At 34.8% G+C, this 13,988-nt stretch overlaps 1 protein-coding gene across 1 annotated transcript in view; it reads right to left on the reverse strand.

Moving 5' to 3' along the window:
- Positions 1 to 13,988, reverse strand: part of LOC144447593 (protein zwilch homolog) — a 53,153-nt gene that overhangs the window by 22,593 nt on the left and 16,572 nt on the right. Inside the window, exons 5-7 of the mRNA XM_078137670.1 lie at positions 12,515 to 12,600; positions 2,824 to 2,982; positions 130 to 201 (exon numbers count right to left, since the gene is read on the reverse strand). Coding sequence (XP_077993796.1) covers positions 130 to 201; positions 2,824 to 2,982; positions 12,515 to 12,600 — 317 coding nt within the window. The remainder of the gene's footprint in view (positions 1 to 129; positions 202 to 2,823; positions 2,983 to 12,514; positions 12,601 to 13,988) is intronic.

Here is a 13,988-nt window from a genome sequence, read left to right on the forward strand (position 1 = left end):
CCTGTGTTAGATCTAACAACCACTTTGATTGCCTGAAATCTGAAGAAGAAGGCTGTATGCCTAGGAATGTCATACAGATTAACACCTAAATATAATAGGTACATCATGCTATCATAAACTTTGACTTACAACTAATGTACACAGTTCTCTGTACACAGAATTAATAACACTTCTTGTGTCACCAGGAACAGCTCGGATGCTCTACAAAAATAAATAGAATAACATTTATTTCAATCATCTGATGTGGTTTTGGGACATGCTATCAATGTTTGGTAATCATTTTACTTTGCTGACTTGATAGGGCTAAAGATAGTCAGAGTGATTAGATAGAGTTAGGTTTTGTTGAAACCATATCATTTTCTTTTGTCAACGAAGAACTTCTGTGACATTTTTCTAGACACATAATAATAATAATAATAATAATAATAATAATAATAATAATAATAATAATAATAATACACACTTTATTGATCCCACAAGGGGAAATTGGGACACTGCCAGCAGTATAATAATTCACAAAATACAAAAATGATACAATTATAACAGATACACAACAAGATACACATATATGTAATGTTAAATTTAAAACAGCTACAATAATTTAAAACTCAAACCCACAAGATCACTGCACTGCAGCTCAACACTGGTCTTTAAAAATTCTTATTGCCTGTGGTATCTATGGTTAATAATGACGGCACAAAATACAGGGGTCATACAATTAGTCAAAAACAAGTCTTCATAGAAGACATAGTGCTCCCCCTCAAACAGACATTTTAATGAAGTCTCCATGTATTAACCTTTTTTGAGTTAATTGGTCAATCATGATTGTTCACTACAAATACGACTGTCATTGAGTAAAACGTGATATGAACACCAACAGTACTGCATGTATGTGTTTATCTGGTCCTGCATTATCTATAGACATGATCTAAAAGATATTAGCCCTACATAAGTGCTGTATAGTGTCTGCAATATGTAATAAATAGCTTAATTTTGAATGTTGATGGTCTATGAATAGAGTCTATGACTGAAGTTGTTTAGTTATGCAGTATTAACTAGAGTGATTATTTACTACAGATATGATTGCCATTCAGTAAAAATATACATGAGCACTAAATACAATGCTTGACAAACAATTTACAAGTAAAGAAAATCAACACTCGATGCAAGATGTTGGTTTCAAAAAACATCATAGCCATTAGATTAATATTGTCCATTTTCAATCAGCCAAAGGGCAAATTCATTAGCAACAAACTTTAAACATTGAAAATACAATTTGTTGGTCTATATATTTCTATTAATATCTGCTTCGTTGTCTTATTATTTCAGTACTACGAGTCAATACTGTGATACTAGACTAGTCAGTATTATTTAGTCTGTCGACAATGACATCGTCATTGCCGTCGCAACAATCAACGACCATCTGCAGCTGGGGATTGTTGTTTGGCTGTAGTCGTTGTTGTGGTTCATACATATATGGTACAATACAAGCATCCCCCACTACCACATCTTCTTCGTCATCACTAGTACTCACATTAATACTACATGTATTGTTGTCATTGTCAGTTTCGACTTCTAAATAGTCGAATGTGGTTCCACTAGAATCGGTATCGCTTGTTATGTTATCGGACATATTTGAAATTCCTTCCAGTTGTGACGTCATGAAATACATAAACAACTTTGGCAATTTCCAGAATTTTTCCAAAAAAAAATTCAACTTTTCATAATTAATATCGTACTTTTGTCAAAAATGTCATACAAATCTCTAATTATCTATGAAAACTACACCATTTGTAGGCAAAAAGTCAGAAACTTTGGAAACCTATTTACATACACTTTAAAATACACATTTTTCCAATAGAGGAAATCTGTTTTCAGTTCAGGTCACAATCCTTGGGCTACCAATTTCTGAAATTGGTATCCCACTAGGACTACCAAAGAAAACAGTTAATTTTGAGCCCTGAATGCATATATTGCTGAACCTTATCAGTCCGGTTGTGCTAAAAATCAATATGAAACAATACTGACAAAGTCTTTGCTTTTAACTCAACACATTGCAAAAAGCTACAAAATGTGTAAAAAGTTTGCTATTGTACAGTAAATAAATAACAAAGATTTTACACCTTTATTATGACTTTGCAATGTATTGAATTACAAACAAGGACTTGACATATGTTATTTCACATTGATTTTTCAAGTAGGAAGCCATGATGATAAAATTGTTTTATAAATGAAAACCCCAAACTAAATACCAAATCCACATTCATACGGCACTTTAACATTCTTCAAAGGGTGTTCAAATCTATTATATTTTGTAATGTTTTTTTACTAAGGTTTGGAACTAGAAAAGGGGATAAATCTGTTAACGGACACATTGATTTCTATACCTTCTATACCATTATTTTGGTGGCGAAAACCAAACAGTTAAAATACTTGGTAGCCAAGAGACTTAGATATGTCAAGTCAGTATGTTACGTAAGATAGCCAAGTCTGTAAACTATGAATACTTGGGGAACTAACAATTAACATACATCTTACTCAATTTCCACCCTAAAAGTAACAAAAATACTAATAACATTTTGGGTCATGTGTGCCAGCCAAGAGAGTTCTGCACAACAGTGAAATTCAGTCCTGTTGCTTGACTGAAATTTTGTGTTCTTGCATAACTGAAGTTCAGAGGCGTGTGTAGTCCTGGATTTCAGTACTGCTGCAATCCTGCACTGTCACAGGACTGCAGGAAGTTGGCTATGTAATCTTGAAGTTGAGCACACACTTCATGAGGTTTTGCCAACATTATGATGTTAAAAAATATACCATACTTACAACTGTGGCCTTTGCTTTATGAGGTGGTTTCTGTAGAATTTGATTGACATTTTCCCATGCACACTCAATCATCAGACTACTACGTTGTCCTAGCAATAAGGAAGTATCATGTGACACTGATCCAAAGACATCATACTGGGCATATCCATGGGTAACAACCTAGTCAAATGAAAGTATGTCAGTGTTTACAGACACTCCACAGTTGCACAGTTTTAGATCTATCAGTTGTCTAGTACATCTTTGCAAACAGTTGGGTCAGATCAAAAGAACAATCTGAGGATGTATATAATCCTTACAGTTTCACTGATAAGATAACCATAATGCAAAAAACCCGGGATTGAAACCACAGTTAATGGCAATTTAGATCTGAAAGTTTTACCACGTTTTTGTGTATAAGAATGAACAGGAAGAATTTCTTAATCTTCAATCTCCATACATAGGGGTATTTTGTTTGTATATAACTAAGTACAAGTTGGTCCTCTTTCTCTCTAAGTTGTATTTGTTTGTACACTACTTAGTACAAGTTGGGAAAAAAAGGATTAATAATTAATATTTTCATTGAAATGACATGACGGATGTCAATGACCAAATTTGACAGTACATTTAGGTTCTTGATCTCAGGCCTCGTTTTAGTCTTCTTATTACATTCACTTTCAAACTTTAACATTATGTTGTTTCTGTTAGCAACTTTCCTCATAAAATCTATGTTAAGATCTTGTTCTGGGTTGAGTCTGTGTTGCTGATTGTGTTTCTTACTATCTTCTTAGCTGCAATCAATGAAGGTTTGGTTCTATTATGAATTAAATTGGCTGAAATATAACACTTTTCCACACTTTTCTGTTTTGTAGTTTAAAATTGTCAACAGTAGTCCCAATTGACCGATCGCCCTGAGCACTGGAGCCACGCCCACCTAAGTTACAGTTGCTACTACGACAACTTCGCACGTTTTGCATGGTTTGTCGTAGGCAAAACATGGCGTCCAACGTGGCGATCGCTGAAAAATACTATTAATAATTTGAGTGTTCTTTATCGTTCCACTGCCACCAAAGCAAAGATGATAGCTTTCCTATGGTCAATACATAGATGGAAACAATTTATTTTAGTTCGGGTACTGTCAATTCACCAAATTTTATCGAAGTCGGCTGAAGTCTGAGAAACCACATGGCAGATGCATGTTGAATAAGATTTTACATCATAGCCGTCTCCGTTCCTGTACAGATGGGTACATATTTATTTATTTCACTGATGTTTTCATTGTTTCCATTGATTTGCACATTTCATAGCAATACTTTTTGTTTTAAAATAAATTCCACAAGGTGACTGAGATAAACCATAAGATGAGAAGTAAAACTAAAATGATTCACAGTTGCATTGCTACGATATAGAATATTATGAATAACAGGTTTGTTATTGACGAAAAAATGGTTTTAGATTTGTATCTTCAATGGTTTTACATAACAATCACAAGTCTATTCCATCAATACAAATAAATGCAAAAAGTAGAAACAGCGCAATTTATAGCATTTTACGATATGAGAGGTCACTTGTTTGACTTGCAGGATACGATGTACCAAAATCTTGAAATAAAGCGTCCTGGACTGCACGGTGTGTAATTTGTTGACGTACGTACATGCAGTGTAGTGGCGTATAGTAGGCAAACTGGGGAAGGTAAAAAATACTTGAATTCACAATTATAAATTTAAGTCATGACAGCCGTTATAACTGCAAAACTCAACAATTTTCTGAAATAATGGTTGTCATCAATTAATCATTCACTGCACACGACAGCTTAAGTCAACTGCAATGTACCATATCATTTCTAAATTCTATTTCTTTTGCACAGTGAAAAAAAGGAACACATATTAGACTTGAAAAAATAGACACTCGTTTAAGTTTACCTCAAAACAGTACAGTTATATTGCAGATTATTACTGTCAGATACTCTCAGAGTATCAATTTCTGATAATCATAATCATAACAATAACTTATGGTAATAAGAAAACCGTTCTTTCCTTTCTGAAGTCCAGTGGAGCAACAAATACTTCCTAATTTTATGTGTATTTTTTTTCTATTTGTAATTATTTATTTCAAACTTGCCTATTCAGTGTTAACTTGGTGGCACTAAACAAGTTGTAGCTGTCAGCAGTGTTTTTGCTAAGGTTTGGGAACCCCGGTAACAGAAAGGGGGAAAGAGGTAAAACTGGTAGTGCTTCCCATGCAATGTATCATAGTTTAGGTGGGGAACCCCAGTAAAATGATGTGGGAACCCCGGTAGATTTTACCTACTTACCGCCCTTAAATAAAACACTGCTGTCAAAGAATGGATATTTCTTTGTCTGGCATTTACAAGCAATCATCCATTACAGGCACCCCACACTGACAAAAGTGAACCAATACGAACTGTGAAGGAAGCCAGTGAAGCCCAGAAATTTATTTTTTTTAAAACAGCAAATATAGAGACTCCAAAAAAAATCCTAGACCATAGAATTTGTAAAGTTTGTTTCCATAGAACTACACAATAGTAATTGACCTTTTTTTTTGTACAATCTCTGATTTATTACACAATTGATTTGAATAACATCCTTTAACTCTAACCTTTGACAAGGACAAGAACTTGAAAATCACTTTTCATGAAGTGATTTAATTTTTTAACACCAAATATAAAATGTCCTTTAAAATGACAATAATAAGTCCAATGTTTTTTGTCTTTGATAATGTCTTGTAATAGTTATATAAAACAGAAAAGAAAGTTCAAAGGAATTGTTACTAATAATTGTCATGAAAAAGGTGTAGCAAAGTATGAAAGGAGTTTTCATGTAGCTTGTACAATATTTTTGATACATAAGCCATGTTATCCATCAGCTGCAAAATTCATCCTAACTTTAAATGAGAGATACTATATAGGATCTCCTTTTTAATTCGTGGTTAGAGATTTCAAATGTTAAGACATTTTCATGTGGTTACTTTATCACTCTGCAAACCAACATCCACTAGAAACCACTCCTGAAATTATAAGAAAGTAGATGACATTATTATTCATGTTTCATGTATATTTTTGTTTTATTTTATAGGCAGAACTTCTGTATCTAATATTCAAGGCATCAATCAACTGCAACATTGTTTGTGGAGATGTTGTTTCTAAAAAATATGAGTTGACTGTTGTCAAGTTGCTATGACAGCAGTGGGTAGCTAGGCTGAGGTCACCATTTGGTGTTGGACGGATTATTAACACACAAGTCATCAAAGGAATATGAATAAAGGAAATTTATCTGCATCAACTGTGAACATTTAGTCTTTTGAAAATATTGAAAACAAGCGTTCTTTTTTATTTTGATTTATTTTCAACATTTCAAAGTGTCATAACAGTGAGATATACATTATTATGTCTATGATGCATGACACATGAGTAAAAATTACTAACTAGTAATAAAATTTACTGACAATCTGAATGAAGTACCATTTTTCATTTGTTTGACATATTGCTTTTAAACTGTTACTACAAAGGGTTATATAGTCACAAATGTAGTTATTATGTTTCACGATATAAAAAAAACATTCTTTTTACTTTAATTTCTGGTAAAGGTCAACTTACTTTTACATGACTAAATTATTACACTAAATGAGAAATAAGGTACCAGTTGTACAAATCAAAATAGGCCATTACTGTACAAGTATATACTTTCCCCATGTACAAATCATCTTTTGTTTATTTACTTACATTTGTTTATTCATATATTTTGGGGGTTGCTGTTACAGAAGATATTTATCACATTTCTTGCTTTTCTTATTTCAATACAAAATTTACTGAAAATAAAATGGATCAGATGCACAAGTAGTGATGTAAAATATTGTAACAATATAACTTTCATTTTGAGCCATGTCAGTGGTATTTACAAATTCTGATATTTAGTCGCAATCTTGCATGTTGCTTTAAATTTTTGTTTTGTATCTGGATTCACTAAAGCAAACAGGAAATACACTTAGAGATAAAGACCTCTTACTCCACCTAAAAGAAATTTGGGCTGAAAAAATCAGTATTTTATGAATAGATCGATGAAATAGTTTACCTCACAGTAATATCAAAATACATACCTCAGATGCGCGTATAAATGGCGGTCCATCTTCTTGATCATGTAGGTCAACATTGTCGATATTTTTTCAGCTTCAGAAAGTATAAAAATAAGATTCAACCTCTCTATCCTTCGGGATAGTGATCATATATATTATACCGATCCCATGACCAGTATTTCACGACAATTTCAATGTTGTAAGCAAATATTATATACGAGAACCTTGCATTCACTACACGCTGATAAACTACGACAGATTGCTTTGTTTGTCATAGGCTGTGACACGTGCAAGTGCACATTATAGAATTATGCTCACTGATTGGTCAATGGAATCTGTCAATCAATCTCGGTGATCGGTCAATTACACCATAAGTAGCCACACATTGCATGTGTTGGAGATATTATTTGTCTTGTAGATCAAATTGAAATGTATTATTTCCTAATATCTTTCTTCATTCAGCCAAGGAAAATAGGAGTGACGTAAGGAGAATTGTAACTACAAGTTGGTAGATGAGTAGTGACAAACCACTGTAACCACCTTGTGATCTATATCATTCTATGTGGACTTATGTACACATCACCACTGTAACCTGGTGATCTATATCATTCTATGTGGACTTATGTACACATCACCACTGTAACCTGGTGATTTATATCATTCTATGTGGACTTATGTACACATCACCACTGTAACCTGGTGATCTATATCATGCTATGTGGACCATGTACACATCACCACTGTAACCTGGTGATCTATATCATGCTATGTGGACCATGTACACATCACCACTGTAACCTGGTGATCCATATCATTCTATTTGGACCATGTACACATCACCACTGTAACCTGGTGATTTATATCATTCTATGTGGACTTATGTACACATCACCACTGTAACCTGGTGATCTATATCATTCTATGTGGACCATGTACACATCACCACTGTAACCTGGTGATCTATATCATTCTATGTGGACTTATGTACACATCACCACTGTAACCACCTGGTGATCTATATCATTCTATTTGGACCATGTACACATCACCACTGTAACCTGGTGATTTATATCATTCTATGTGGACTTATGTACACATCACCACTGTAACCTGGTGATTTATATCATTCTATGTGGACTTATGTACACATCACCACTGTAACTTGGTGATCTATATCATTCTATTTGGACCATGTACACATCACTACTGTAACCTGGTGATCTATATCATTCAAAGTTCTCTTACCATTAAACTCATCACACACAGTTCTCTTACCATTAAAGTGTACATGCAAAGGTACATACTTTTTTTCATAATTATGTTTATTTTGCCATAAAAATAAAGGAAATCGGGTTTGTAATAGTACAATATAATTCTAACACGAGAAATTGCGCGAAAAATGAGGCACTCTCGGCTCAGCCACAGAGCACCTTCAGGTAAGTACCTCTCATTTGCATATGGATATGACAGGATTTGGAACTTTATGACGTCACTTCGGGAACACAAACGCATTCGTCAGTGTATCTTTACATGTAAAGCCATTATGGTCGAACCAGAAGGTCAACTTCAAAACCTGTTTTCGCCAGAACTCGACGTTGAATATTGGTCAGATTCCTCAAGCGTAGAGCAATACACTCCAGCATTAACATCTGATGGTGTGATTTAGCCAAATTCATTCGAACCGACCGCTAGCAGTAACGATAGTTCCTCTGGTAGTGAATGAGTATGTCCTAGTGAAGCCGTGTTGTTTACATAAAGTGAATGCTGTTATCAGCGTCCTTTGTTGACATAACTATTCAATGGGTGGAAAACAGCTCCTGCTGACAATGTAATCGAAACGAAAATTATCTAATATTTCCATACCCATCAAACATACAGAGATCGAATGAGAATGGCTTCAATAGTTCCCCATAATATTCTCTCAAGTTGTTCAAATGTAGCATGTGTCATAACAGTACATTTGATCTATGGATGACCATTCAAAATCTTCGCGAAAGTAGACCCACAAATTCGTTAAAGCAGAACCTTTTGTTGGATAACCATCCCTCTTGAAAGCTATGTGTACACTTACTTTATTTCATTTTTACTGCGTTCATTACCATCCACACAGTGACATGAAGTGGTTTCATCTTCTTTCAAAGCACAGCCCATGTTCACTGAAGCCGGCCGTACTGTGGTGTATTGTGTATTGTCTCCGACCAGTTTTGTTTGAGTTTTTTTTATGGATAGACATGTCTTACGTTGTGGAAGTTATTTGACCTGGGAGCGTGAAGCTTAGTGCTGACTGTACTTTGCTGTGTCCATCCACTTTTGACATGTGATTGGCATGACACAGTAATTGTTCAGGTAGACAAAACAATGGAAACAAAAATAGCAACATTATAATGAGCGGTGCGTCTTTTTACTTTGATATGATTCCGACGATGTACATGTGATGTATCACAATGAAAACGATCGACTCCCAGCAACATGGAAATCAAAACATACAATCGGACTACGCATTGTTTAAAAACAAATGCTATCGTAGTGAAAATATTTTATGAAGCTAACTTACTTTCTTGAAAACATCATTTCAAATTATTTTATTTGTCTTCCAAGTTTTTTCGCTTTGATCATGGCTACACCGGTGGCGTGGAGAACCCCGGCCCCGGTAACATTTACCGGCTTTCACTGTATGGCATCACTGTCCAGTTTTTACGTGATTTCAACTGCCTTCACCCATTATTACCTACTCAGTTATATCACTCTGAAATATGCGTAGGGTGATCTTTCACTGCGGGTGCTGCCGACAAAACACCAAGGAACCATTGTTGTCGGAAGACTAAACTGGTACACCACAATATGTACAGTTACAGATAATACTATATAGCAAGCGTAATTAGTAATTCATAAGTAAACATTACACAAAGGCTTAGAAGGCTTTTGTAACACGTGGGACCTCGACACCTTTCGTGAGCTGGTTGAGGTGCCGAAGTTAGTCGAAGCACAGGGGATTAAGGGGGCAAGTATTTTTGCGACTTTCTTGCCAATGCGCACAATATTTAGAGGTATGAATGCAATTTCATTTATTTTTATGGCAAAATAAACATAATTACGAAAAAAATTATCAACCTTTGCATGTACACTTTAAACTCATCACACACAGTTCTCTTATCATAAAACTCATCACACACAGTTCTCTTATCATAAAACTCATCACACACAGTTCTCCTTTCATCAAACTCATCACACACAGTTCTCATATCATCAAACTCATCACACACAGTTCTCATTTCATCAAACTCATCACACACAGTTCTCATATCATCAAACTCATCACACACAGTTCTCATATCATCAAACTCATCACACACAGTTCTCATCATTAAACTCATCACATACAGTTCTCATATCATTAAACTCACCACACACAGTTCTCTTATCATTAAACTCACCACACACAGTTCTCTTATCATCAAACTCATCACACACAGTTCTCATATCATCAAACTCATCACACACAGTTCTCTTATCATAAAACTCATCACACACAGTTCTCCTTTCATCAAACTCATCACACACAGTTCTCATATCATCAAACTCATCACATACAGTTCTCATATCATTAAACTCATCACACACAGTTCTCATATCATTAAACTCACCACACACAGTTCTCATATCATTAAACTCATCACACACAGTTCTCATATCATTAAACTCACCACACACAGTTCTCATATCATCAAACTCATCACACACAGTTCTCATATCATCAAACTCATCACATACAGTTCTCATATCATTAAACTCACCACACACAGTTCTCATATCATCAAACTCATCACATACAGTTCTCATATCATTAAACTCATCACACACAGTTCTCATATCATTAAACTCACCACACAGAGTTCTCATATCATTAAACTCATCACACACAGTTCTCATATCATTAAACTCACCACACACAGTTCTCATTTCATCAAACTCATCACACACAGTTCTCTTATCATCAAACTCATCACACACAGTTCTCATATCATCAAACTCATCACACACAGTTCTCCTATCATCAAACTCATCACACACAGTTCTCATATCATCAAACTCATCACACACAGTTCTCATTTCATCAAACTCATCACACACAGTTCTCTTATCATCAAACTCACCACACACAGTTCTCATATCATCAAACTCATCACACACAGTTCTCCTATCATCAAACTCATCACACACAGTTCTCTTATCATCAAACTCATCACACACAGTTCTCATTTCATCAAACTCATCACACACAGTTCTCATATCATTAAACTCATCACACACAGTTCTCTTATCATCAAACTCATCACACACAGTTCTCTTATCATCAAACTCATCACACACAGTTCTCATATCATCAAACTCATCACACACAGTTCTCTTATCATCAAACTCATCACACACAGTTCTCATATCATCAAACTCATCACACACAGTTCTCATTTCATCAAACTCATCACACACAGTTCTCCTATCATCAAACTCATCACACACAGTTCTCTTATCATCAAACTCATCACACAGTTCTCATATCATCAAACTCATCACACACAGTTCTCTTATCATCAAACTCATCACACACAGTTCTCTTATTATCAAACTCATCACACACAGTTCTCTTATCATCAAACTCACCACACACAGTTCTCATATCATCAAACTCATCACACACAGTTCTCATATCATTAAACTCATCACATACAGTTCTCTTATCATCAAACTCATCACACTGAGTTCTCTTATCATCAAACTTATCACACAGTTCTCTTATCATCAAACTCATCACACACAGTTCTCTTATCATCAAACTCATCACACACAGTTCTCCTATCATCAAACTCATCACACACAGTTCTCTTATCATCAAACTCATCACACACAGTTCTCTTATCATCAAACTCATCACACACAGTTCTCTTATCATCAAACTCATCACACACAGTTCTCTTATCATCAAACTCATCACACACAGTTCTCATATCATCAAACTCATCACACACAGTTCTCTTATCATCAAACTCATCACACACAGTTCTCATATCATCAAACTCATCACACACAGTTCTCTTATCATCAAACTCATCACACACAGTTCTCATATCATTAAACTCATCACACACAGTTCTCATATCATCAAACTCATCACATACAGTTCTCTTATCATCAAACTCATCACACACAGTTCTATTATCATCAAACTCATCACACACAGTTCTCTTATCATCAAACTCATCACACACAGTTCTCTTATCATCAAACTCATCACACACAGTTCTCTTATCATCAAACTCATCACACACAGTTCTATTATCATCAAACTCATCACACACAGTTCTCTTATCATCAAACTCATCACACACAGTTCTCTTATCATCAAACTCATCACACACAGTTCTCTTATCATCAAACTCATCACACACAGTTCTCATATCATCAAACTCATCACACACAGTTCTCTTATCATCAAACTCATCACACACAGTTCTCTTATCATCAAACTCATCACACACAGTTCTCTTACCATAAAACTCATCACACAAAGTTCTCCTTTCATCAAACCCATACAGAGTATCCAAAACCTGAAATTCATACTTACGTGAAATGAGTCTCTGTTACAGTTATATTTGTGTTCTCGTAGTAAGCTGTCTATATTTGGAAGCAATGCTTTGTCCACTATAGGTCCTAATAATATAAAAATAAAAATACTAACTATTGGTTTCTGTAAAATCTATTTTATTACACCCTAAATGTAGGCTGTCTGGCTTTACAAGGATAATATTGTGGGAACATGACTAAAATGAAATTAACAAGTTCTTATACAGGTATGGGTTGAAAATATAACAAGTCTTTGTAGAATACATGTTCCCCCTCAAATACAATTACGTGTATGTGACTGAATGGAGTCTCTATCTATTGCAGTTTTTGAGTTTTGCAGGAAATATTGATTTTTAACTACAAATATGGCTGCCATTCAGTTAAATTTGCACATATTGAAAAACACATGTCTCATATGGTATGTCACCTTTGTCCCAGTTTGAAAGAAATCAGATATTGCATGTCTGAGAAATGACGTATTACGGATGCACAGAGCCCATTGTAATAGTCTCCCCTTTGGGGAACTGATAATTTACAATAATCAATAAGCTTTCTATATCATGCAAAGACAGAGCTCCTAATGCTATTGTGCCATCTAACCCTACAATGAATTGGCAATATACACAAATTAATAACATCATTGACTGCTCTGTCACAGTTTAAATGACCCCTTGAACTTAATATCTATAAGGACCATGGAATGACATCACATTCTGGTCTCGTTGAATTACCAATTCAAATTACATTGTATACGTTTACTTGATGTTTGCATAGCCAGGGCCCATCTCAGCTCAACTGATGACAAACATAGCTGTTTGATGGAAGTCACCAAATGCACTCTTATTCTTTGCAGTGATCTTCACAAAACATTAGTTGTTCTATAATCTAGCAAGAATGATAGTTGGTACAACTACTTTTCAAAAGTATTGTACCTTGGAGGTGCTTTGGAAGACTAGGATCTTTTTCTCCGATTTTGCAGTGGTCCAATAGTGGATAGTCTATGCCATTCCTTTGGTTTTAATACACAGAAAACCATCAGAATTATGATATACAATCACAACTAAAGTAAAGCTGGTTTCTAATAATGAAAATTGTCATGTACACTTTAATGATGTGATATGCTTTGTGCACTTGATATCTAATTGCTCTGTATATGTTTCATAATTTCATTTAAAAAACAGCCAGATTTCATTGAAAATGCCATGTGTCATTTCTGATTATGTTGTAGCTGTACAGCATTTTGAATCACCTTTAAGGTGTTTGCAGACGCTTTTGAAAAGTTTTAAAACCAGAATGCATTTCACAAACATGTCGTCTAGCAAATTAGCGATAGTGAATGTGAGCATTTTGAATCACCTTTAAGGTGAAATGCACCTCGGCTTTAAAAGTCGTCGGATCACTTTCAAATTTGTATCTACTGGGGGCCAATAAAAGTGAATTTAAAGTACTCTAGGTATCACACCATCACAGTTGAT

The sequence above is a fragment of the Glandiceps talaboti genome, chromosome 16 (genome assembly GCF_964340395.1).
Source record: "Glandiceps talaboti chromosome 16, keGlaTala1.1, whole genome shotgun sequence".
Taxonomy (NCBI): Eukaryota; Metazoa; Hemichordata; class Enteropneusta; family Spengelidae; genus Glandiceps; species Glandiceps talaboti.